The sequence below is a fragment of the Pan paniscus genome, chromosome 8 (genome assembly GCF_029289425.2).
Source record: "Pan paniscus chromosome 8, NHGRI_mPanPan1-v2.0_pri, whole genome shotgun sequence".
NCBI lineage: Eukaryota > Metazoa > Chordata > Mammalia > Primates > Hominidae > Pan > Pan paniscus.
In genome coordinates, this window is record NC_073257.2 from 132,339,962 (window position 1) to 132,367,657 (window position 27,696).

General features: G+C 45.0%; 1 protein-coding gene across 10 annotated transcripts in view; it reads left to right on the top strand.

Annotated features, from left to right (window-relative positions):
• Positions 1-27,696, top strand: part of PLPP4 (phospholipid phosphatase 4) — a 343,809-nt gene that overhangs the window by 19,775 nt on the left and 296,338 nt on the right. For all 10 annotated transcript variants that reach the window (XM_055093395.1, XM_055093396.1, XM_055093400.1 and 7 more), the window contains exon 2: positions 26,729-26,837. In XM_055093395.1, coding sequence (XP_054949370.1) covers positions 26,729-26,837 — 109 coding nt within the window. The remainder of the gene's footprint in view (positions 1-26,728; positions 26,838-27,696) is intronic.

Here is a 27,696-nt window from a genome sequence, read left to right on the forward strand (position 1 = left end):
TTCGCCATAATCTTGGCTTCTTTCTTAAATCCAATCTCTCCCTGGATGTCAGCAGACTTGTTGGAAAACAGTGTCTGCCTTAGAATAACCAATGTAAAAAACATCAAGAGGCTCGGACGAAGCTTGATTAATTATCTGTGTACTTTATGCCGAAAGAGTGAATCATGGTCTTCATTTTCCTCTCAAGAATGTGAGCTGCCTGCTTTGAATTAATCCAGAATGGTTCAAAAAAAGAAAAGAAAAGAAAAAAAAACTTCTCTACTGCTATGTCAGCATTTGGAATTACTGCCTGAGGCTTTTCTTTTTCCTTCTCAGAGAATCTAAAGGTATGTCGAATAATTTTTGGATTAAATGTAATTATTTCAAGTTTAAAAAAAAAAAAAACAACTTTGTGAAAGTTGTGCTCCAGAAAGAAGTGTTCCCGTCGTCAGTTTTTTTGTTTGTTTGTTTCTGAGCAAGATGCTTTGAAAATCACCCCCCATTTTTCTGCTCGCTGAGCTGGAAATCACAAACTCTTGCCTCTGATGGGAAATCAGAAAGCAGCTCTTGGTCTGGACTGAGCTGGGTCTGATGCCACATTGAACAGAGTCAGGTTCTATATAAGAATCAGTGTCAGAGAGAAAGAAGTCTGGGTGTCATTTCCTGGTATGGCCTTGAGCTAGGAAAGCATTTGCCCCTCTCTACAGTGAGCCCCTTGGGAGGAGGGGCCTTGGCTATTGTGTTCACCTTGTCTCTGTCACCCCTGATATATGCCTGGCACATAGTAGATACTCAGGAAATACCAAGTGAATGAATTGACTGCAGTGAGGGGATTTCAGATCACACTTCTGCCTACTGGAGGAACGGGCTGTCCCCATGGGAATCTCCTGGGCCTGAGTACAGCAGACAGGGGCCATGGCTTGTCCGGCCGACATGCAGATAATCTTAGAGGACAAGTTGAGGAGGGCATGAGTCACTCAAGAAGGACAAGTTTCTTCTCCAGGAAGACACACAACAAGGAAGGGGTCAGGAGTTTCACTGAGATGTCCTTTGGGTCTGCCACCCCACCAGATCCCTGGAATGGGTGGCCCCTGGCCCTCCCGCATTGCACTTTGCCACTTAGAGGCTGTGCAGGGTTGGACCAAGGAGGGAGATGGCAAAGGTGACAGTGGGCTTTTGTGGGTTTGTGCTCATATGGCTAAATGTCAGGACACATACCAAGGTTTTCCACGTTTTCATTTCTCATCGTGACCCATGCCTAGAGCTGACTGTCCCACCTTCTTGTGAGGGGTCCTTGGTGGAGTCTGGCCTGTTTCCCCAGGTGCAGCTTCCAGGCCCAGATACTTGGCACATCTTCCAGGAAGGGAGGTGTTCAGGGTGCCTGCTTTACCCTCATAGCTGAAGCTCACCTCTTCCAAAACCACAGCTTTTAAACAACTTATCTTTGCTGGAATTTTTTCTTTTTCTTTTAAGTCAACTATTTGGTAAAATTATGAAACAAGCATAGGCTTGATGTAGGAAACTTATATGATACACAGAGAAAATGGATAGAAAATAAGATTATTTATGATCCTACTACCCAGAGAAAACCACAGTTAACATTCTTGTGTGTGGTCTTTTAGTCTTATGCCTGCTCCCATGATAATACATACTTTCTTTACACAAGAGGTATGTCTCATCTGGAATAACATTTTGTAGCCTGCCTTTTTCCCTTGGTTTTATGCCTTCAGCATTTTCCTATGCCAAATATTCTTTCTTGACTTGTTTTTTAAAAAGCTGCAACACAGTCCATTAAATGAAAGCAAATAATTTAATACAGCCAGCCTGCTGGTGTTGGACACCCAGTTTTTAGTTGATGTAGTTAACACCATGATGAACAACCTGGAACATTCATTGCTGTGCATACCTCTGTATGTTCTTAGGCTTAATTCCTGGATAAGGAAATCCTGAGTCAAAAAACTGGCTGGGCGCAGTGGCTCACGCCTGTAATCCCAGCACTTTGGGAGGCCAAGGTGGGCAGATCATGAGGTCAGGAGATCGAGACCATCCTGGCTAACATGGTGAAACCCCATCTCTACTAAAAATACAAAAAATTAGCCGGGCATGGTGGTGGGCGCCTGTAGTCCCAGCTACTTGGGAGGCTGAGGCAGGAGAAGGGCGTGAACCCGGGAGGTAGAGCTTGCAGTGAGCCGAGACTGTGCCAGTGCACTCCAGCCTGGGCAACAGAGCGAGACTCCGTCTCAAAACAAAACAAAACAAAACAAAAACAAAACAAAACAAAACAAAAAACCTTCCCATCCCCCCTACTGCCACCAGTTTTGCCAAATCGTCCTCCAGAAATAATTTTCTGATTTACATTCCTCCCAGTAGTGCCTGATCTGGCCGGTGTCCTCATGGGACCTGCTCAAATGTTCCTTGCTAGAAAAACTATCACTGAGCATCTGTCTCATGTTCCACACCCTTCTCTGTCACATTTTCACATTCCTCTGTTTTGTTTTTCTTATGGCATTTATTGTGATCTGAAATGATGCTGTCCGTCATCTGTCCCATGTTCCACACCCTTCTCTGTCACATTATCACATTCCTCTGTTTTGTTTTTCTTATGGCATTTATTGTGATCTGAAATGATGCTGTCCGTTATTTATTGGTGTCCCTGTTTATCATCTGCCTCTGCTCAGCAGGCTGTATGTTCTGTGGGTGCAGGGACCTTGCCTGTTGGGGTCATTGCTGTCCTGCACTGCCTTCCCACCATTCCCCAGGATCTGGCTCACCATGGTGTGCAGGAGGTGTTTGCTGGATGAATGAATGTTTACCCACACCATTAATGATACTCATATTATCATGCATTTTTTAATAAAAATTGTTGCCTTCATTCTAAAACAAATGCTGCCAAATTTAATTTAACCGATGGCTGGAGATGAAATGGTGACAGATGGCCCTCAGGTAGTCATGTAATTCCTTCTTGTTCTGATGAGGTATGAGGTCCTTTTCCATGAAATAACTGGAGGTTGTAATTATTTTGGTTTGTTTCTTATAGTTTAAAATGTTTTCTCTATTATTGAAAGGCTATGGATGGTATGCTCTCTAAAGCAAGTTAGTTTCTGTTTCTGATTTGCAGCTGATAATCCGATAAGGCCTTGAAAGGAGATAGTCACCTTGTTAAAATTGTATGTAAAGTAAGATCACTCTTATTTAATATTTAGGTTTAGCCTGAGTGTCTGGACAGCTGCAGGGTTTAGGTGCTGGAGGATTCTACCTGCCTAGACCTTTTTGATTACTGCCTGGTTCTTAGAGAGGGACAGTTTTGACGGTTGAGTACCTGGTGCATGAGGTTTTACCATTCTTGTTACTGAGTGTGTTGCCCCCTTGAGTATAATAGCAGAACATCTTCTGACTAATCCAGTAGTTAGAGGTTGAATAAGGAGTGCATCCAAGGATTATTGGCTGTGGATGTGCATCTGGTGCAGGCTGGGGAGGCTGTCCAGGGCCATGCCTCAGGACCCTGAATCTGACCTCCTTTGTCCAAGGTTTTGATCAGCAACTTGGATAAAGACATAGAAGCCAGCCTTATCAAATTTGCGAATGACAGAAGACCGAGATGGAAAGCTAATATATCGAATAATAGAATCAGGATTCATAAAAATCTTGACAGAGAGGATGCATCTGAAACTAACAAGGTAAATCCTAACAGGATTACACATGCAGTTGGCAGCTCACTTCAGCAGAGCTGGCAGCAGCCACCAATGACGGGAGAGGACTGGCTTGAAGGCAGTTTGTGGAATTAGTAAGGTCCTGGGTTTCCTAAATGTTGATTTTTAAAAGTAATTCTTCCTTCTATACTATTAACAGCAGTAAGGCATCCAGACCTAAAGGGTGCTAATCTGCCCCCAACACTGCTCCTGCCTCCTTGTCTTTCCTTTCTTGCTACAACAACACTTTCCCCACTGTCCTCTGCTCCCTCACCCAACCCATTTGATTTTCAGGCCCAAGTTGGGCTCTACTTTATCTGAGCAGCTTTCCCTAAGTCTCAAGGCACAGCAAGTTATGCTCTTCTTCCAAGCACTCTAACAGTACCCCTTCTTCCCCATTAGGGTGCTCACCAAACCATGTGACCAGTGTCTGTCTGATTGTACATCTTCCCTTTGGATTAAGGACTTCTGGTGGGCAGGGCCTGTGTCTGCCTGTGAGACGCTCCACCCTGAGCTGTGACACAGTGACTGGCACAGACAGATCCCAGTGGACACTTTGGTTGGTGGCATACATTCCTGGAGCATGGGGTGGAGTCTGGGCCCCACACTGTTGGATCTTGTACCCCTGTAGGCCATCCAGGAGTGGCAGCTTTCTAGCCCTTATGCTATGGAAAGCACATGGTGGAACTGCAGATACCTAACCAGAATACAAAAGGATGTGGTGAGGACTGTACCATGTGCAGGCTGTCATGGATGGAGGGTGTGGACTATTTTGAGGGGCTTCAGGGCAGCCCAGGGGACATCAGGGAGAAGGGATAACTCAGTTCCTAGAATGGAAAGGGTTTAAAACCATTGTAGCTCCAACCATCTATGTACTGCTTGCTTGGTAGGAGTTGTCCATTCACTGCAAATGTTGAATTGTGGAGAGGATTTTTAAATTGGAAGTGGAAGAGTTGAAAGATAATGATAATGGCAACCACAATATCAACAGCTAACTCTTTCTGGAAGTTCCCTGGGCATCAGGTGCTTTATACAACTGGGTCCTTACAGCCTCCCTGAAAGGTGTCTGGTGCTCTGTGACCTCAGTGGAGCAGACAAGGAAACAAAGACCATGATCAAAGTTTTATGGCCAGTAAGGAGCTGATAACTGAAGCTTGATCCCACTCTGAGGGCATCTGATGCTGAGATTCTACTGTGCTGCCATTTAGCAACTGATATGTTTGACTGTGTCCCCACCCAAATCTCATCTTGAATTCCCATGTGTTGTGGGAGAGACCCAGTGGGAGGTAATTGAATCATGGGGGCAGGTCTTTCTTCTGCTCTTCTCATGATAGTGAATAAGTCTCACAAGATCTGATGGTTCTATAAGGGGGAGTTTCCCACACAAGCTCTCTCTTTGCCTGCTACCATCCATGTAAGACATGACTTGCTTCTCCTTGCCTTCCACCATGATTGTGATGCCTTCCCAGCCACGTGGAACTGTAAGCCCATACAACTTCTTTCTTTTGTAAATTTTTCTTGGGTATGTCTTTGTCAGCAGTGTGAAAACGGACTACTAATACAGTAAATTGGTACCAGCAGAGTGGGGTGCTGCTGAAAAGACACCCAAAAATGTGGAAGCGACTTTGGAACTGGGTAACAGGCAGAGGTTGGAACAGTTTGGAGGGCTCAGAAGAAGACAGGAAAATGTGGGAAAGTTTGGAACTCCCCAGAGTCTTGTTGTATGGTTTTGACCAAAATGCTGATAATGATATTGACAATAAAATTCAGGCTGAGATGGTCTCAGATGGAGATGAGAAACTTGTGGGGAACTGGAGCAAAGATGACTCTTGTTATATTTTAGCAAAGAGACTGGAGGCATTTTGCCCCTGCCCTAGAGATTTGTGGAACTTAGAACTTGAAGGAGATGATTTAGAGTACATGGTGGAAGAAATTCCTAAGCAGCAAAACATTCAAGAGGTGACTTGGGTGCTGTTAAAGGCATTCAGTTTTATAAGGGAAGCAGAGCATGAAAGTTTGGAAAATTTGCAGCCTGACAATGCAATTGAAAAGAAAAATCCTGTTGCCAGGCGCAGTGGCTCACACCTGTAATCCCAGCATTTTGGGAGGCTGAGGCGGGCAGATCACGAGGTCAGGAGATCGAGATCATCCTGGCGAACAGGGTGAAACCCTGTCTCTACTGAAAATACAAAAAAAAAAAAAAAAAATTAGCCAGGCATGGTGGCTGGTGCCTGTAGTCCCAGCTACTTGGGAGGCTGAGGCAGGAGAATGGTGTGAACCTGGAAGGCGGAGCTTGCTGTGAGCCGAGATCGCACCACTGCACTCCAGCCTGGGTGACAGAGTGAGACTCTGTATTATTCCTGGGTGTGTCTGTGAGGGTGTTGCCAAAGAAGATTAGCATTTGAGTCAGTGGACTGGGAAGGGCAGACCCACCCTCAATCTGGGTGGGCATCATCTAATCAGCTGCTAGTGTGGCTAGAATAAAGCAGACAGAAGAAAGTGGAAGGAGTTGACTTGATGAGTCTTTCAGCCTTCATCTTTCTCCCATGCTGAGTGCTGCCTGCCCTCGAACATCAGACTGCAAGTTCTTCAGATTTTGGCCTCTTGGACTTATACCAGTGGTTTGCCAGGGGCTCTCAGACATTTGGCCACAGACTGAAGGCTGCCTCTCGGCTTCCTTACTTTTGAGGTTTTGAGACTCCGGCTGATCCACCACTGGCTTCCTTGCTCCTCAGCTTGCAGACAGCCTATCATGGGCCTTTACCTTGTGATGGTATGAGTCTGTTCTCCTGAATAAACTCCCCATTCATATATACGTCTATCGTATTAGTTCTGTTCCTCTAGAGAACCCTGATTAATACATTCTCTTAGGGGTCTTGTGAGGACTGAGTGAATTAATGAAGTTAATGAGTGTAAAGCACTTAGAATGTCCCAGGCATACACTGAGTCTTTGGGCATTCCACTGTGGTCACCACCATGGGCCTTGAATCCCTGCAGTGATGGGGCCCTGGAATAGAAGATTCTGTGATTTGAATATTTGACTCCTCCAAACTTCATGTTGAAATTTGATCACCGATGTTGGAGGCAGAGCCTAATGGAAGGTGTTTGGGTCAAGGGATTGGATCCCTTAAGAGTAGATCAGTGCCCTCCTTGGGGATGGGGTGAGTTCTCACTCTATTAATTCCCATGACAGCTAGTTGTTAAAAAGAGCCTGACCCCTCCCCCACTGTCTCTTACTTTTTTTCTGGCCATGTGATCTCTGCACGTGGAGCTCCCCGGGCCTTCTGCCAGGAGTTAAGCAGCCTGAGGCCCTCAGCAGATGCAGATGCCCAATCTTAAACATTCCAGCCATTAGAATTCTAAGCAAAATAAACCTTTTATCTTTATAAATTACCCAGTCTCAGGTATTTCTCTATAGCAACACAAAATGGACTAAGACAGAGGGAGAGAGAGACAAATGAGGGCTCTGCAGTCATGGAGCTTCCAGGCTGGTGGAGATGACCAGCAATGAGCAAGTATCTGTATAAGTGCTACAGGAAATTTCAAATGTGATGTGCTAGTAAGTGAGCAGATGTTACCATTGTTAACATTTTGGGAATTTTCTTTTTGTCTCTTTTTTTCTATGCATATGTGCATGTTCTATAAACAATAACAACATTAACAAAAGGGAGAGCACAGGATCTGCTATATTCTTCCCTTTTACCTAACAGTATATCATTGCAAATAGTCAATCACCATAAATGGTCAGTGTATGGCTGTCTTAGTCTGTTTTATGCTGCTATAACAGAATACCTGAAATTGGATAATTCATAATAAACAGAAATGTATTGGTGCATGTTTCTGGAGATTAGGAAGTCCAAGATCGAGGTGCCAGCATCTGGTGAGGGCCTTCCTGCTGCACCATCCCATGGCAGAAGGTGAGAGGGCAAGAGAAGGTGAGAGAGGGCAAAAGGGGGGTGAATTTGTGCTTTTATAAGGAACCCATTCCTGCAATAATGGCATTAATTCATTCAACGGGGCAAAGCCCTCATGGCCTAATTACCTCTTAAAGTTCCCATGTCTTAATATGCTGCATTAGGGATCAAGTTTGTTGCATTGGGGATCACCTCTTAATACTGTTGCATTGGGGACCAACACATGAACTTTGGGGGACACATTCAAACCATAAAAATGGAGGAATAATGTTCCCCCAGGGATGTCCACATCCTCATTCCTGGAGCCTGTGAACGTATAACCTTACATGGCCAAGGGAATTAAGGTTACAAATGTAATTAAGGTTCTATTCAGATGACCCTGAGATGGAGAGATTATTCTGGATTAGCTGGTGTGCCCAGTGTAATCACATGAGTCCTTAAAAGTGGAAAAGAAGAGGCAGAAGAGGGGGTCAGAGAGATGCAATGTGTACAGGACTCAACCTGCCATTGCTAGCTTTGAAGATGAAGGGACCACAAAGCAAGGAATGAGGGCAGCCTCTAGATGCTGGAAAAGGCAAGGAAGTAGATTCTATTCTAGAGCTTCCAGAAAGGAATGCAGCTTTGCTAGCACTTTGCCTTTAGCCCAGGGAGATCTGCATCAGACTTTTGACTTCCAGAACTTGTGTTACTTAAAGCCACTATGTTTGTAGTCATTTGTTACAGCTGCAGTAGGAAACTTATACCATCTGTTTCTAAACCTGTGCCTTCCCCCTAGAGCTCCCTGAAGGCAGGGACTGTGCCTTATTCACTCTGGGTCCAAGTGCCTGGCACAGGCTTTAAGCTCAACAAACATTTGCTGAACTCTTTTCACCTGCTCAGGAGCTGAGCCTCTGCATTAGGACTGGAGGGGACCCCTTTGTCTCTCTTTTCCATACCCAAACCCTAGTCTTGATGTGGCCCACTAGGAGTGGCCTCCAAGGCCTACAGACCTACTTCCAGCCCAGGCCAGCCTAAAGTGAGGGCAAGTGGTACAGAGAGAACACTGCCTGCTGGCTTAACTCACACCAAATAGCACCTCCTTCAGAAGGGGAATTCCTGTTAAGTAGAAGGGTTCATAAGTGGAACTCAAAACATGCACATGGTTTTTGATGCTGGATACTGTGAATTTCTTGCCATATTTTTACAAAAGGACCATTATTGATTCATTCATTAGGGAAATAAATGAGGTAAAGACAAAAACCTAAAAGAAAATTGAAATAAAAGAAAAGAACAAGAAAAGCAAAAAGAATACAGCGATGTGAGCTGTTCACCTCCTGAGTTGCTGCTTGCCCATCTCTCCTTGTAAGGTGACTGCACAGTAGGCCTGCCCCACCCTGGCTGCCCTGAGATTTGTATTAGTTGGCCTAGGGTGAGGCAGGGACAGTGATATTTTTAAAAGCTCAACGATGGAGCCTAGTAAGCAGCCAGTGGGGACACCAACTGCTGCACGATATTCTTGGTCTGCTCTGGTCTCAAGTTAGAAGCTCCCAAACCCTAAAACTCTGTAAAGGATGCTGCTTGAAAACCAGCCAAGCAGCCCTCTCATCTTATAAATGGAGAAACCGAGGTTTAGAAACACAGATGCCAACCTCACAGTCATGTAATGTCACACTTGGTGTCCGGATTGAGGCCAGGGCCTGCTTCTGTGGATTTTTCACACCCACCCTCTATCTTACTAGTGTTGCCAATAGTCTTAAATTCGGGCAGCCCCATCAACCTCCATCTGTGAGAGGCTTTCCTCCCATTTCATTTAAGTTTTTTTTTTTCCTCCTCAAATGCTCCTTTGAAAGATCTGCTTTTGATGGGAGACATGGACTCGCCCTGCCTCCGCCTCCATGTCTACTGTCCCCTAGATGAGGCAATACCAATTAGCTAGTATGAACATGGGCTCTGGAGTCACTCAGGTGTGGCTCTGAAATTTGGCTGCACTAATACTGTGTGGTCCCTGAAAGCCTCAGTTTGACCAGCTGTAAAATGGGCTTAATACTAGTACATCATTCATAGTGGTTGTGAGGTTGAAAAGACATGGAATACATTTAAAGTGCTCAGAACTGCGTGTGACACATAAATGCCAGCTGTTATATGTTATATTATTGTTTTAAATTACTACTGATATAGGGAGGAGAATGTGGTTTCAGGTGTCAGAGCCAGTAAGGAACATCGACAGACGTTTTTGCCATTGCTTATTGGCTTCCTTTGGAATGTATGTGGCATTGGTCAGTGGTGTCCACTCCTTGACCAGACAGGCACAAGTCCTCTCTTGGGGACTGGTAACAGTGAGCTTCCAAGGGAATGGTGTGACGAGCTTGTTAGCCTTGGAGCAGAGGCTCCCTGGGCTTTTACCTCTTATCTACTTTGCCTGCCTTAAGGTCAGCCCACCCGGGCTGCCTCCTGCAGGGGTCCCAGGTGTATGGACAGACATGAGCCCTTGCTTATTGTGGGATTCAGAAGGGGTTTGCTGCCTTCTCCTTCACTGTCTCCATTACAGAAACATTTTCCATGCAAGTAATTGCAGAATGAGATAACGAGGAGGAAGATGGGGCAGATGATAGTGGGTAAACTGAACTAACTTGATTACACTTTTTCCCAAACTTGTTATCCACACTTGCTGTGCTGTGCGAAATCTCAAAAGCCAATTAAGACCTTACAATCACAACTGCAGGTTCCAGAGAAGTCTCCCTTATAAGTCTAGCAGATCTGCCAACAGAGTGAGCATGGCGAGAGTAACTCTTCTGCTTTGGATTTTTGTATTTCGGTGAGAACAGGGAGTTTTATTGTTACGCTTTTAAACAAAGCTATTACACATTGAGGTGGGAAGGCAACTCTTCCGCTGATGTGGTGTGTAGTGATTTAGGTGAACCTTTGGTATTTTAAAGCGGGATCGTTCTGATTGGTAACATTGTCAATTGCACAGAGAACTGATTCATTTTAAGACATGTTGATGCCACTTACAAAATCACAAGTTAAAGGACTTTGGGAAATCATTTAAGTCAGAGAAGCAACATTTGATTTATTTCTCAGCTTACTATTAGCTTCCTTTTATCAATATTACTTGACCTTTAAATCAGTTTTTTAATAGACAAGATAACCTCATAAGGTCATGGTAAGTGTGAATGAAATAATGTATGTTAAGTGTATAATTCAGCACCTGGAATGTAGAAGGGGTGCTGAAACTTTTGGCTTCTCCATTGTTTGGGAGGGGAGATTCATAGCATTTGGACAGAAAAAAACTCTAAAGTCATCCAGTCCAGTTCCTTAGTGAGAAAAATGAGGAACACAGAAAGAGAGAGAACTGTAAATGATTTACTCAGATTGCTTTAGCAGCTAAGCCAAGGATAGAACGTGAATGTCCTGGCTTCCAGAGTTGGTGGCTACTTTTTACCTGGTCCTTGACTGTTTCCCATGCCAGCAGGAAACCCAAAGCTCTCAACCCAGAGGCACCTGGAAATCCAAGACAGGGGAGGGCAGGGGAACTAAGGGATGGAGACCATGATGAGAAAAGGCTCCAGAAGTCAGGGGCTCTCTGGGAGCAGATGTGGTCCCCACTGGAGAAGGACCATGTCCCAAGATGGCCTTGTGGGGTGACATTATTCAGGAAGGGCCTGGATGGAGGGAAGAGGAGCTTGGGGAAAAGAATGATCAGGGAGAGTGATCAAAGAACAGAAGGGCAGTGTCAGGAGCCCAGAGTCAATGCCAGCCCCCCTTGAGTGGTTTATAAAGCATTTTCACATTTATTATCTTATTTGAAGCCTTAAAACAGTTCTGCCATGTGGGTGGAATGTCAATATGTGCTGAATGAATGAGTGAGTGAATGAATGAATGATGACTGAAAGCTAACATTTATTAAACCTGCTTACTATGTGCCAGTCATTGCATTTAAAATAAGCCTTTTACAGATGAGGGAACTGAGGCACACAGAAGTAAAGTGATTGGCCAAGGTCAAACCCTAGGAAGCGTATTTCAGAATTTGTGCTTTTCATTTAACTATCTTGCCATACTGCAAGTGCATGAAAGAAGAGTAGGTGGATGGATTTCCATTTTACCAATAAAGAAGTAGCAACATTGAAGGGCAAGAGGCTCCTACGGTTGTAAAGTAATCAGTGGTCGAGTCACTGCTAGTTAGCTCTTTTGATCTCTAGTCCAACATGCTGCTAACTAGCTCCAGCTTGTATCCCACACTACTTGGGCAGGCTCTGGGTCCTCCCACCACATACCGAGTCAAGCTGTTGTCTTCAGCCCACCCATTGTCCCACCCTCACCTCAGTGTGCTCTTGCCCCACATTTTCAAAAATAGTCATAATGGAAATAGCCCAGGATTATGGTTAGAAGTTTAAGTTCCAGTTTTGATGCTTGTTAGCTGAATGACTTTGGGCAGGGCAAGAAACCTCTTTGAGACTCAGCTTCCCTCTCTGGAAAATGGAGATAACAGTGCCTACTTTTCACTTGTAAGGTTTGAGATAAGATATAAGAAGTGTCTAGCAGCTTCTTGGCAGGTAAGAAGCACTCAGCAAATTGATCAGCTGATCCTTCCCTCCCTCCCTACTTCCTTTTGTCCCTCCAGGTGCCTCTGAAGATGACGTCTCATTTACTGTATGAATAAGGAGCAGTTTAGGCAGCTGTCATGTATGAAATCCAATTCTCAGTGAGCGCAGCAGGGCTGATATAGCTCCATCAGTTGGGATAGATGATGAAGAACTCAAGGTTTGCAAGTTGATCTTTCATTGGAGAATTGGTGGTGATAGCGGTGGTGGACAGGGACACATTGACCACACAAATGCTGTGGACCAGTTCGTCTTAATGAACCACTTGGCGAATGAGTACCCAGCAAAGTCCAGGCTCCCTGAGAATAGACATGCATTTGTTCACAGGGGAACAGACTTCAGAGAGTGGGACCAAGGGGCCCTGGTGACTGTTAAATACACGCCACTCCCCAGACGAGCTAGCAGCCAGTTTGAGCAGCCATGAGAGGTGGTGTGAACACAGTGTCACACTGCACAACTGCGGTAGGAGTGGGCCACCAACACATGGGTATGGCGGTCTGGATGGGGAAGACCTTGGGGTGGGCATTTGCCTTGTCCAAAGTGGGCAGCTGCTTCTTAGTTTTTTTGGACTGAGTGCTGCCATGGGGAGATGCAGACTCAAGGTTGCCAGATCAAATGCTTCATCAGAAGCCAGAAATTCAGATGTTAATGTAAGAGCTCCTGTTTTTAAAATATTGGCCATGAGTTACATTAAAAAAAAAAATTTTAACGTGGAGCAGCTCAAACCAAATATGCAGCAGGCTGCAATTAGTTCAGGTTGCCAGCTGCCAGCTTCCGATTAAAGATTCCATGTGGCAGAGGCTTGGGTCTTCATTGGAACAGCTGACATGGATTTATTTGTTCAGTCATTGATTCAACAAATATTTATTGAGCACCTACTGCATGCCAGGCACTATTCTAAATGCTGGGGATACAGCTCAGATCACAAGCAGACAAGAATGCCTGCTGACCTTGTGGAGCTGGTGTTCTGCTGTGACCCCTCCATTCTGCCTGAGGCCACTGAATCTTTGCAGTAGTAATGATGATGATGACCTGGTTATTCCCTCTCCTCTTCTTAGGGAGACTTAAAGTGAGCAGCTCAACCTCAGTCATAAAGTCCAGTTGTACCAAACAGGCAACCATTCCTGGTCCTTGACTCAGGTGATGGCCGCTGGTGGGGACAGAGACCCCACCTTGGGGATGTCTCCAGCTGTCCAAAGTCAAGACCAGTTCTATAGGCCACGTGGGTGAGATGCCTCCATTTGCATTTGAATTGAGAAGTTCAGAGTTTGCAGTACAGGTGGCCATGAAAACATTTATTGATATCCACTGTGAGCAAAAATTTTGGGACAAAAATGAGGGCTCCTTATCTGCTTAAAAAACAGCCCCTGCCATTCCTTAGGGTGGGAGGAAGCTCCCGAGTTCTCCAGAGGTCAGCCACCGAGCAGATAGACATGCTGTGGGAAGCTGCATTCCAGAGCCTCATTGAATGCTCACATGTTTGCAGCCCTGTCCTGGATGCCTGCCCTCAGCCTCTCCTCTAATCATGGGCTGTATTTGTGGCTGTTTCATCTTACACATCTGATTCCTCTCACCTGCCAGACCATTCTAGAACACAGCCTTGTTCCTCCATGGGGGAACAGTAGGTCAGAGAAATGGTCATGGGTGTCAGGTCAGGACTGTGCTGATTTCTGCCAAGGACTGGGGTGAGATCTCGAGGGAGCAGCAGAAAGGCCTGATGCCACCTGTGCTGCTGCTCACTGGAGCCAGGGGAACTCAGATGACATTACAAGGAAGGAAAATCTCAAAGACACCTCACAGTCCCCTATTTAGGAAAACGCGTTCTCTGTATATTGTGTTTTAATGAAAATGGCAGCTCAAAAGCACCTTCAAACTAAGTTGTTTTTCACTGTGTTTTCCCCTGAGTGATGAGTAGCATTCTTTCCTGTCCTCGAGCCCCTATCTCTGCTCAGGGTTATGTCCTAGAGTCTTGCTGTGTCCTGATGCGGGGTATACAGACTGTCCCAGACTGCTTTCCCATTGGGAAATTTATTTGGCCAAGACAGGAGCCGAGTTCTGGAGGTCTCTGGGCTGCTGGCCCTGCTGGGTGAGGGGACCTGGCTTGTGCTAAGGTGGATCTGAGCTCTGGGTTGCCCAGGAAGCCAGTAGGAGGTGAATTCTGCAGATTTCCCTGGGTCACAAGCTTACTGGCCTTGTTCTGCCCCAAGTCACCTGCCACTGTGATGTTCACTTTCGCCAGTACCTCATCACTCAAAGTTATTAAGCAGCTGCTTTTGGAGGCATTCAGGGCCACATCCGAGCCAGGGAGAGGGCTCCTCAGTGCCCCAGGCTCCAGGGCACCAGCACCTTTAACCTGAGCATTTTGAAGGTGACTCATTTTGTGATTGACCCAACCTCTTTCCAGTTCTCTTTCTTTCTCTTTCTGATATTTCTTATCCTGCCCTTCCTTTTACTTTCTAATTTTTCTCATTATTCTTCCCATTGTCTTCACTGAAATCTAGATGAAGCTAAATATTTCCCAATAATAGGCTGTTTCTTTAGTTGGTAAAACACCTAATTTTGTAGCATCTCAATGGCCAATGGGCAAAGTTGTTTTACAGAACTTTTTGATGTGAAAATTTTTAAATACCCTCCACCAATTATTAGCACTTTTATTTCATCTGCTTCCCTCTCTCCCTTTTTTGGTGAAGTCTTTTAAAGCAGATCCTAGATATGGCATCATGTCTGTAAATACTTTGATATGGAATTTTAATCTGTAAGAACAACAACAACAAAACCCAACAACAACAAAACCCAACAACAAACATACAAGCAAACAAAAAAACCCAAGTGATCTCCCATTACTATTGTAATACCTGATGAAATTAATAATAATTTCTTTGAGTCAGGATCCAAATAAGGTCCACACATATTTGGTATACAAGTTTTTGGAAATAATTTGTTTTTCATTTAGAATTCTTTGGTAATTAGTACTACTATTAATGCCAGTTGCTGAGTGCCTCTTTTGAGATCTTGACAATTATCTCAAATCTTCACCACCTCCTAACAGAGTGCTCTGCCCATTTTATAGATGAGCAGGGCAACTTAACTGCTTGACCCAGTTTATGAGGCCTCGACTGGATCCTGCTCTGTCAGCTGCTGCACCCAGGTTTACGTAGACCAGGATTTTCTGTTTGTGTTCAGACAATGAAAATATTTTCAGTCTTCTGTTGTTTACTCCCAAAGGAAAGGCACCCTCTGTAGAAAGGTTTGAAAATAGTTGCACTAAACATTTGGACTTCTGGGGTGATGCATGTGGTTTCTGCACATTGTGTTGCTGCCAAATATGCTTACGTTTACACCATGCCCCATAGCAGGCATGTTTGAATGTGTTTTGCTATTTTTATTATGAGGCAGAAGTGGTTTTGAATATCCTGTTGCTGCTGAAGACAACTCCTGCAGGAAGGGAAGCACAGAACAGCCTGGCTCTTTACGTCCATTCTGCATTACCTCACTGTTTATTCCTCCCCACAGCTGCTGAGATAGTGGCAGTTATCTCCATTTACAGAAGAGGGCTCAGAGGGGACATATGCCTTGCCCATATCACACCATGAGTAAGAGGCAAGGGCAGGATGTAGGGGTTTCAACTCCACAGCTCTGGCTGCCAGCCATTGTACTTTCAGAGCAACACTATCTTCCTTGCTATTTCCCCACTTTTGAGGTCCTGCTTCTGGACCTTTCTATGCCAACATTTTATCCTGAAAAATTCCAAATATTTAGAAAGGTTGAAAGAGTAGAATGATCCCCTATATACTCTACCTAGATATAGCAGTTGTTAACATGTAATCATATTGGTTGGATATCTCTGTTTATTGATCATATATGCATTTTTCTGAACTACCTGAAAGTAACTTACTGATACCTGAGGTTCCTAAACCCCCCTAAATGTTTCAGCTGCTTCTCCTACAAAGAGGGCATTCTTCTACATATCCATGTCATTACTGCACTGAAGAAAATTAGTATACTTCCTTACTATCACCTAAAATCTAATTCATTCTCTAATCCCACAATTTCCCCAATCATCCTCAGTGTTTCTTTTTAATAGCTTTTGGTCTGTTTTGACCCAAGACCTAGTCAGAGCACATATGTTTCATTTTTGATTGTTTTGTCTCTTCAGGCTCTTATAATCTGGAACATTTAGCTTTATTCTAACTTTATTCGTGGGTTCACCTAATTGTTCATTGAGGGTGTTTGACTTGTTCCTCTTCCCCTGTTGGGTCTAATGGTTTGATGAGATCCGGAGTATGCATGTTTGGGAAGAATGCTCAGTGGGATGCCATGGCCGTCCTGTCTCCTTGTGTTGAGGGCACAGGAGAAAGGGTCTGTGGTTCCAGTGTCAGGGGCCACAGGTAAAGAATGCAAGTTAGGGTCATTTTTCTAAAAGCTGAAGAAGAGTCGGCATGAGCAGGCAGAGGCTTTGCATTGGGAGCTTTGCTTTACCCGCACGGCCTATTCTGGTCCTCTCTCTGCCAGTCCCGCTGCCTTCCATGCCCTGGGAGCTGGATAGATGGATGACATGACACTCAACACTGGGCAGATGAGATCAACGGCAGCTTATTCCCCACATATACTCACAGCCCAGGGGAGGAGTACACTGCACGCCATGCAGGGACACAAGGAACAGAGTGAACAGCCAGGGATAATGGGAGGCAGGCTTTGTAGTGTATCAGGAGGGTGGGGTGCTCCCTGGTAGTGGCAGGAGGATGTAATTGACTTATTGAATAATTCCACGAGCTAGCAGGAAGCTGAGACTCACTATTCCGAGATAAGCAGAAACTGTGCCTGGTCACATCAATAAGAAATGTTGTTTGGCTACAGGACCTTATTTGTGAAAGCAGAGTAGGGAGGGGAACTTGTGGTTAGGACATTTGAATTCATTTTGGTTTCAGATGTCAAAACAAGACATAACATTGGGCCTCAATTTTAGACTTTACACTGCTCAAATTTAACACCCTTATTATTCATTCACTATGTGTACTCATCCTCGTAAGCACTTCATATGAATTAATTCATTTAATCCTTACACCAACCCTCTGAGGTAGGCGCTTTTATCAGCGTCACTTCAGAGATGAGGCAACTGAGGCCTGACAAGTCAAGCACCTTGCCCAAGGTCACGTGGCTGGTAAGGAAAGAATAAAAATCCAACCCAGGAGTGCTGCCTGCAGAATCTGTGCCCCCACAGTTGAAAAGGGCATGAGATTTAGAGTGAGGGCACGAGGACATGAATCCTGGCTCTGCCTTGGTTGGGCATTTATGCTTGCTAAGCCTCAGTCTTTGCATCTGAGTTGGGAGGCTTATCACAGAGCAAGAAGAACCATCCCCAAGAGGGGGTGGTAATTCCAGGAGCTGTTCCTGGTCCAGTCCTGGCCTGGTCTCTACATGCCATTCTTCCTTATCCAGGTGAGGGGTGGATTATTTGATTAAATCAGCTGCTGCAAAGGAAGCCCCTCTTTGGATGATAGGTACAAGAGAGTTGGTAGGAGCAACTTCTTGGGGTCTTCATTTCTTTTTCCACCTCCTTCCCTGTGCATTCTTTCTTTCCCCTCTTTCCAACAAACATCAAACTTCGCTCTGCAAAAATCTAATCTCAATTGTCCACACTGAGTGAGACTGGAGATTGACATGTTGCATTTCCCAAGTAAGGTCATATCTCTATATCTCTAATTGGGGAAAAATCTGTGTCTTATTAAAATAATTGCAGATGCCATTGAGCTGGTGGGGAAAGCATGTATGTGTGTGTTGTATGTGTGTATTGTGTATGGCTGTGTTGCTTGACTTCCTTAAAAGTCCAGTGCATGTACGGAGGAATAGTGCACTCCGTGCCGTATAGACTTAGGCAAGACATCTGACATCTTGTAGCTTCAGTGCACTCGTTTCTAAAATAGGAATAATGGTAATTCCTGCCTCATAGGGTTCTTATGAGGGTGAAGTCCTGTTGGAAAGCAGCAAGTGAAGGGCTTGGCATAAGATGTCTGCAATATCATAACTAACTATGATTATTATTCTAATTGTTAGCTTTGTTTTGGGGGATAGCCAACTACTCCAATTCAGAGTAAAGACCTGTCTGAGGGCAGTTTGCTGGCCCACAGGCTTACAGAGATAATCCATCAACATGTTCTCCCTATAACCACACCCACCCCTTGTTCCCAGGACTAATGAATAATCTGATAGGCCTCCTTCCTGCCAAGAGTGGAGTGGCCTGCCTTTTCTGCTGACCACATCGGATGCCTGTTTATAAGAGCTTTTCCCCATTGCCCGAGAGAGGCTGACTAGGGAGGAAAAATCAATAGTGCAATGAGGAAATATGCTTTCCTTTCGGCTCTCACCTGGAAAAGGTTTTTTGTTTATCATGTGTCTTCAAGTGTTATTATTTTTTTTCTTCAGATCTCAGGGGTTGAAAGTGACTTTCTGGGCCATGGTTTGTTCACAGAATGACCAAATGATGCAGAGTTTTGTTGCCATTCTTCTATCTGCTCCCTTTTCCCAACACACAACCTCACTACCCTCGGGTGGAGCTTAAAGAAGGTGGGGCAGCCTTCTCAGACCCAGCATATTCATATTTGTAAGATAAACAGCCACTGTTTATGGAGGACTTCAGTGCCCCAGGTGCTATGCTGGACCCTAACTTATTACTGAACAGAATATTCACAATGGCCTTGGAAGGTAAGGCAGCGTCCTGGGGGACAGGAGGAAGATATGTAGCCTCAGAGAGGTCAAGTGACGTTTTTCAAGCCACCCTGCCAGCAAACACCAAAGCAGGGATTTGGACTAAGTCTAATGATCTGATTTGGTTTATATTTCAGTATAATCTTTTGTTATTTATAGTTGGGAAAAAGGGTGATGAAGTCTGTCATCCTAGTACTTGACTTTAAAGCCCCCTGGAGTCTTAACCTATCTTGAAAAAGGCCTGTCATCCAGGCACATGGGCTAAGGGCATTGGCAAATCCATGAAATCTTTTAGAAGCTTATAGGGATCCTCTGGGGCTTTGGGCACTTGACTTTGAATTAGAAGAGAGCCAGGGGGAGAGTGGCATCACTGTCCCTTGTCATGGACTTGCTGTTTCTGCTGGTGTGATGTCAATATCAGCCATTCCTTTGGATTCCCAACTTTGGGCTGCACCTGTTGCCACATTTGGCATATGGACTGTGATAGATACATACCTTGGAACATCCCTAGAGGACCAGGGTCCTCACAGGTGGCTCTGGGTGGGAGGCTATTTCATGAGACCAACTACTGGGGCACTCCAATCTAGACATCTTCTTAAAGCAGAGTGCAGTGGCAAGCTCATGTGTTCTGATGCGTACAAGCAAAAACCTCAACACCCAATTCCATGATCTGTTGTGACCCAGATTATACAATCTGTAATCTCCATAAGAGTTGGGACCATATTTGTATTCACCAGTGTTATAGGACAGTACCTGGCACATCATGGACACTCAGTAAATATTTGTTGAATGAAGAAAAATTTGGCAAAGATGATAGTCCACTCTCTGTCCCCTCCTGTGTCCTTTCTATGTAACAAGACACATATCCTGGGGTCTTTAAGTCATGTTGAGCTATGGAAACAGAATTAACCAACAAGAGCATGGGAGTGAGAGAGAGAGAGAGAAAGGAATAGCGAGAGAGAGAGAGAATGTGTGAGTGTGTGTGTGTGTGTGTGTTTGTGCAGGTGAGCATATGTGAGTGTAGTTTTTATCTGTCATGAGTCTAGATGCTGCCCCATCTAGCCCTAGTCTGGGGATCCTCCTAGGGGGCAGGACCATATTTTAATTTGTTGCCAAGGCAGTTAAAGGCCTGGAGAGCCCCCAGTGATGCCACGTGTGCCTCTGGAATTGCATCTGCTGCTTGTAGGTGAAGATTCAGGTGACCAAAAAAAGGTAGTCGGTGGTGCTTTTGTGATTTAGCAGTGAAAGAGCCACTGGCAGCCACGGTTTGCCTAAAGGGGAAGGGTGTGTGGTTTTCTGTAATATTTTGCTTTCAGATCACTCCAACTTTAGTTTTCTTCCTGCTTTTCATTCTTAGTCAATATCAGATCCTCCTTTACCTCTTTTCCATTTTGGTTAATTTTAGTGGATTATCCCTGCATCTTAAATAATTACAACCTTTTGCTTGCCTTCCACTCACTTAATTTCAGGCAGTGTGTATGTGTGTGCACACACAAGTGTGTGTTTATGTGTGTGGGGTGTGTGTGTGCATTTTGTGTGTATGTATATATAATTATAAGCTTTATCTAAGGAAGATTTAAACATCTGAACCACGCATGAACAATGCACAAACTAAAGAGAAAATTGCTTGGCATAAAGTTAGAATTACATCTTTGAATTTTCTTCATGAATTTTTTTTCTTGCCCTGTCTTATGGTGCTGAGTGAATGTGTTTTAAGGTCTTCAAACTATATCATGAGAAAATTAAGGAGAAAATATAAATAACTTCCCCCACTTTGCCCAGGAGAAATTAAGTTACAAATAGATCAAGATAACTGTCCGGCCAGGCGCGGCGGCTCACACCTGTAATCCCAGCACTTTGGGAGGCTGAGGCAGGCGGATCACGAGGTCAGGAGATCGAGACCATCCTGGCTAACATGGTGAAACCCCGTCTCTACCAAAAATACAAAAAATTAGCCGGGCGTGGTGGCCGGCGCCTGTAGTCTCAGCTACTCGGGAGGCTGAGGCAGGAGAATGGCGTGAACCTGGGAGGCGGAGCTTGCAGTGAGCAGAGATCGCACCACTGCACTCCAGCCTGGGTGACAGAGCGAGACTCTGTCTCAAAAAAGAAAAAAAAAAAGATAACTGTCCAATTTAAACAGCAAAGAAATAGTAGTATGTCTTGGATTAAAATCCAACAACAATTTATCTGACTTTGGGCAGTTAAAATTATCATTAAAGAAAATAATATGTTTACTTTAGTAGTAACTTTGCTTTTCAATGTAGTAACATTTGACCTATGAAGTCTAGACATTTTATTTTTAGTTTGAATCCCTATTAAGTGAAATGATGTTGACAATAGTTAACAATTCATGAATGCTTGTAATGGGGGAAGTCCATGATTTTGAGGTGAGACTGGCACTGCTGCTGAATTAGAGTTTATTGATAACAATGAAGAAAATATTGCATTCACACCTATACAGTCTCATTAAATAGCATTTTTCCTTTGAAATGATTCATAAATGATACCTTGTAATCTGTTACAGTTCCATGCCTCCTACTCATGTAAGGCTGTTTATTTTTGGTCATCAAACCTAATGAAGTTTTAGGAGTCTTACTCTACTCTTAAATAAATTGTGAGATGCAATGATACAATGGATAACTAGTGGGATTATCCACATGATTTCAGTACAGAGGGCCCTGAGTTATGTACATAGACACACCAGCTCTTCTATTCTTTTTTTTTTTTCTTTTTTTTTTTGAGATGGAGTCTCACTCTGTCACCCAGGCTGGAGTGCAGTGGTATGATCTCAGCTCACTGCAACCTCCACCTCCTGGGTTCAAGCAATTCTTGTACCTCAGTCTTCCAAGTAGCTGGGATTGCAGGCACGCACCACCACACCCAGCTATTTTTTTGTTTTTAGTACAGAAGGGGTTTCGCCATGTTGGCCAGGCTGGTCTCAAACTCCTTGCCTCATGTGATCCACCTGCCTTGGCCTCCCAAAATCTCTTCTATTCTTAATGAAGGCTTTGCAGAGATGGGGAAAGGCCATCACAGTGAGAACAACAGGCCTGACCCTCATCCCCAAAGGTACTCTGCATCCTTGGATCTGTCTGAGCCTTCTGGACATTAAGATGTTTTTAGCCGTTCTGTTTTTATTGGAAGTAAAAGTAAACTAAATGGTTTTACCCACCTTCTAGTGGTTAAAGAGTTGCTGCAATTTCTTTAGCCTTTTCTTGAAAGACTCAAGGACATCTGTCATTGTGCTGGCCAGGAATATACTGACACTTGCAAGCTACTAAGGCTGGCAGGGCTATAGTCCTCTACGCTGAATGGCTTCAGGTTGCTGTGCCTTTTCATTTTGTTTTCTATATTTTTTTCTCCCCCATGACACAAGTGGTGCTTGAGATGATTTTAATGGCTTTCTGAGGTGGGTTTAGATTCAGATTGTATTGGGTTGGTGCAAAGGTAATTGGGGTTTTTGCCATGCTTTTTTTTTTTTTTTTTTTTTAAATGGCAACAACCACAGTTACTTTTGCACCAATGTAATACATGGATGTGACCCACCTTCTACCACAGTCATGGAGAAGATCCCCTGGGGATCATGTTAAATGCAGACTCTGATCCACTAGGTCTGGGGTGGGGCCGGAGATTCTGCATTTTTAACAAGATCCCACATGATGCTGCTGCCCTGGCCCCTTGTGACTCAAGGTTTGATCTACAGATCGGCAGCGTGGGCCCCCCAGGAAGCTTGCTGGAAATGCTAGCTCTAAGGTCTTTTCTGAACCTGCTGCCTCTGTATCTGCAGTCACAAGACTCCCAAGTGATCCCTGGACACATTAAAGTTTGGGAACCGCTGACCTAACACACTGCTGGAGACCACACCTTCACACCTTCCCTAGAAGCAGGGTTCCCATTTCTTGGATTCCAAACCACTTCCAAAGAGCTTGTGGAAGGATGTTTCCAGGCCTGGGCATGTCCTCTCTTGGGAACACCTTTAATGTCTCCAGGACTTTCCATTCCACTATGTGCCCACCTCTGTCCCTGTTAAGATCCTTAAGCTTTATTAAGACCTTGGTCCTCTGCATATTAGCTCCACTGTCTGCGTGCTTTGAGACAGACGCCAGTGGCTGGAGCATGGCTGGAGAAGGGACATCGATCTTTCTTAGTACTGCTACTCCCAGAGGATATAATTTGCTTGATAGATGTGTTCTGGCTGCAGCTACTCAGGGTAGAGTGAGGGATTGTGCAAAAGCCTGGGTGCACCAGGCTTTAGAAAAATTGCCACAAGGATAATAAAACCTGAAAGACAAACAAGACGAGGAAGGAAGGTGCTCTGTGGTGTACCTGGTCCCATTGCCCTATGGCCGGTTGTGTGAGAAGAAATAGGAGTCAAGGTTCTGGGGTCTCACAGAGTGGGGGTGTGTGGCCATCACAGTGTCAATCGCATCCTGTGGGTGGCAGAATATATTTCAGAGGTGGCTGCAGCCATATCCCTCATCCACCTGCTTTTCTATAGTAAGAACTTGCCACTACCCAGTCAATGGGTGGAGTCATTTCCCCTCCCTGGAATCTAGACTGAGCTTAGGACTCACTTCTAACTGGAGATGACACCCCACAACTTCTGAGACTAGGTTGGAAAAAGCCACTGAGCTTCTGCCTTGTTCTGGGATACCTGCTGTGGGGGAAGCCAGTGGCTATGAATAATTCTGACCACCCTGAGCCCACAGTGCTGGAGAGGAAGGGTTTTTCTGGGGGTGGGGTTCCAGACCCTTTATTTTCAGAGCTTGCAACAGTTGGTTAGCAATGCTAGCTAAGCTGGTATAATCCGAAGGCAATCCACCTTTCTCTTTGGGCACTCAACCAACCGAATCTCTTTCTTACAAACAAGATCATTGACCAGTTAGGATCTGTCTCAATGTGTGTGTGGGAAGAGGTTCTCTCCCCCACACTTTTCCCAACAAGATTGTTTTATAGCCAAATGCAACTCAAATCCATAACACAGCAACTAGTCATCTCCAGTATCACTGATTCCCCCCACCCCCAGAATAGGAAGTTGAGGTAAGAGGGGAGAGACTGTGTCCTGTTATAAGAAAAATAATAGCAGGGGTTCCAGCTCCTGCCAGGGTTCCAGCTAACAGCCTGGTCAGTGGACAGCCATTGACTGTGCCCACATGAGAGATTCTAAGTGGGAACTACCTAGGCGATGAGCCCCTCTCAATTTCCTGATCCACAAATTCACGAGCAAAATAAAATGTTTTGAAGTAATTTGTTACGTAGCTACAGAAACTGGAGTATTCTGAAGCTTTAGTTATCAGAGATACACTACATATTCTTAAAAACATCCTTCAAGCAAAATTTATTTCATTTCATTTCATGTCTTAAAAACACTTGGGAGCAGGGAGTAGGTTGTCACAAAATCAAACAAAGCCCGAAAACTGTCTAGTAAAAATATGCAGCTTTAGGCTAGAGTAAAATGATAATAGTAATACAATTCTAGTTTTTGTTTCTCTTCTGTCAGGCCCTACATATATATTTCATTGTTTAACTTTCATTCCAACTCTGTAAGGTGTGTCTATTTTAGATATGAAGAAACTGAGGCTCAGAAAATGTTAAATGACTCATTATGTGCCACATAGCCAGAGCTTGGATTTGAACGCTGCTGGACCTGACTCTAGAGCCTGTCCTGCAGTGGCTGGAAGAGTTGTTAATGAGAAGAGTTAAATTACAGGATGTCCTGTCCTTGGATCCAAGGGTTTGGGACCCTTAGGTATCATTTAGTTCAATGCTGGGGACTCCTGGCCCATCAGGGCCACCTAGGGGAGTGTTTTAAAATCCACATTACCAGACAATGTTCACTTGGAGTCTTAGGTCTGTGGTAGGGTGTTTTCTAGAAGGTTCTGACCCTTCTCAAATTGAAGTCTCTGATTTACTTCAGCCTCCCCCATTGCAGAGGCCCTGGGTGGGGAAGCAGCTTGCTCCACAGCATGGAGCAGCTCAGTTGGTGAGCTGGGGCAGAGAGCAGAGGGGCAGAGAGCAGCTGGGGCAGAGACCAGGGCAGAGAGCTGATGCCCAGAGAGGGTGCTCCTCCATGCTGCTCTAGAGGAATTTTGGAGGGCTGATAGCAGAAGTGACTTGCACCCCAGTGAGGGGATGCAGTAGGGATTCTGTAATAGAAGTGCTCCAGATTTAGGGCTGGTGAAGGGTTGACTGGGTTCTGTGATGATGGCACTGCAGGAGTCCATTCAGTCATCTGGCAAATAGCTACAAGCGATGCCTGTGTACCAGGCAGAGGTGCTGGGGGCCCAGTGCTGAGCAGAACAGTCATGGGTACCACTGCTTTTTGAAATTACATAAATACACAGACTTTTAGGACTTAAAACCTCAGAGTTAGGGGAGGCAGGGAGAGAAGGGGGAAGAGAAGGAGGGAGGGAGAGACAGGGAGAGAGACACAGCAGATGGGTGGATTTTAGGTCTCTTAGATATGCAATAGAATTGAGAGTCAGGCTGATCAAAGTGAGAATAGTTTCAGTGTCACCTGTTCAAAGTCCCAAATAGATGTTAACTTCTGTGGTCTCTGAGTGCCTACAGTGGCCCGGCAGTGCTACTGGGCTCTGGAGTGGCTCCTGCCCTCCAGAGTGACACTCTACAGTGACAGCCCTGGAGTGGCTCCTGCCCTCACACCCTCACAGGGGAGCTGAAGCTGCAAACAGCACATGCTCATACAACGTCCCAAATCTGGGATAGAAAGCGGGGCTGTGGGACTCCCGATTCTGTCTGGAGACTGGGACGGCTTTAGGGTGACCAACTGTTCTGGTTTGCTCAAGACTGAGGGGTTTCCTGGGATATAGGACTTTTGGTGCTAAAACTGGAAAAGTTATGGACAAACCAAGACTGCTGGCCACCTTAGAGGGTTTCCTAGGAGAAGCTCAGCTTTCTCCTCCTCTCCCGCTCCCCTGCGCTCCTCATCTTGGATCATGGAACTCCTTTTCCCAGAAGCCCAAACCAGAAGCCTAGGAATCAGCTTCAGCCACTCCTGCCCACAGGTTCTCCATGCCATCCATTTCCTCTCCAATCTGCTAGTCTCTCTTGTAGGGACAGCTGCCGCAACCCCAGCACCTCCCACTTTGCCTTCTCTTCTCTCCTCTGAGTCCCATCCTCACCATGGCCAGGGCCGCCATTTTGAATTGGAATTCTCACTCCATGCTCCTCTGCCAAACCTCTCCTTGGCTCAAAATCAAAGTCCTCTAGCCTGGCACTCACAGCCCCAAATGACTTGGCTTCTTTTGCCCTCTCCAACTGCATCTGAAGTGGTGCTGAACTTAGTTCCTCAGGTAAAGATTGGCTGGAGAGCTGGGAGGTGGCCTGATGGCTGAGATCTGAAAAAGCAAACCCCTGCATCTCTGCCCCTTTCTTCCCCCCAGTTTTTCTCTTGGCAGTGACTGCTTTTCATTGACCAACCGATGAAGACAGCACATTGGCAGCTGTGCCAGTTACTCCCTCCCTTATGTTCCACCTCAAACCCATTTTGTTTTCAAGAGACCATGCTGCTGCCCTGGCCTTGCCCTATTCTGACTTCAGTTTCCAGTTTACTTTGGAACCGCAAGTCCTTGGAGTCTTTGTACACACAAAGCTACTCCCTTATGCATGGAATTGGTCCTTCTGGCAGGTAGTGATGGAAGAGTCTGCAAAGTCTCAGTGATTCTTTCAGTCCTTCCCAAGCCTTTGAACCAGCTGAGAACTGACAGCAGGGCCTGTCTCTTTCCCCTTCCCCAGCAGGCTGGATTCCCACCCTGAGGGTGCATAGAAGGGGGGCCTCCTTGGGAACTTCCCGCAGCAACAGAACACTCAACCTTCATGTACTTTTCTTTTTATGTTTCAGTTTTACAGAGTTTTTGGATCCGTTCCAGAGAGTCATCCAGCCAGAAGAGATCTGGCTCTATAAAAATCCTTTGGTGCAATCAGATAACATACCTACCCGCCTCATGTTTGTAAGTACCATGATTTCATTCCTTATTTGACTGCTCTCTCAAAGATGAACCAAATGGGTTTTCATCTTTGTTTTTCTAACCCTGAAGACAGTGGGTGGCCTGAGAGAAAGAGAAGGTGAGCAGCCCATCAAATTAAAATCCAGTTCCATGTCATGATAAGAACTGCTTGGTCATGTGAGAAGTAGTCTGTTAGAAATGCTCATTCCCTGGTACCACAAAGAAATAGCACTCAAACATAAATTAATTCTCTCAGCAAGGCCATTTTTACTTTCTGGAGAAAGGGTGCTCATCGCAGATGGAACAATGGCGGGAACATGCTTGAATAAAGGAGGGAGGCAATTTTTATCCCTTATGCAGCTTGTCCCTGCTACTGTGTCCCGTCTCCATTGGCTGGAGCCGGACCTCACAGTCTAAACTAATACCCGATTGGCTAACAGCTGAAAACTTTCTTAAATAGGTAAAGGCAAGGGAGAACAAAGGAAAAGAGGAAGTTGCTTATGAAAGATTTAAAGAAGCAATAACATTTCCAAATAAGGAAGGGGCATAAGCTATAAGCTAAGATTTGCCTCGGCCTGTCTAGACATGCCTGAGTAAGCCAAAGCAACTAACTGGGCTAAAGTGTAAGAACCAGCAGTTGATAGGAGGCTTTAGAGTAAGAAGCTATTATTCCTAGTGCCTATTTTATTTTTAAACTAAGACGAGCTTTGAAGAGAAACTTTTCTACTTTCTACAAGTCATTGCCCAGTATTGTGGAATGAGAAAGGACTTGTTTGTCTGGGCTATGCTGAGTTACAGTAAAGGAAGACTAGAAGCCAGTGATGAGAATTTTCTGTCCCCTCTCTTTTTAGGATAAGCCTTG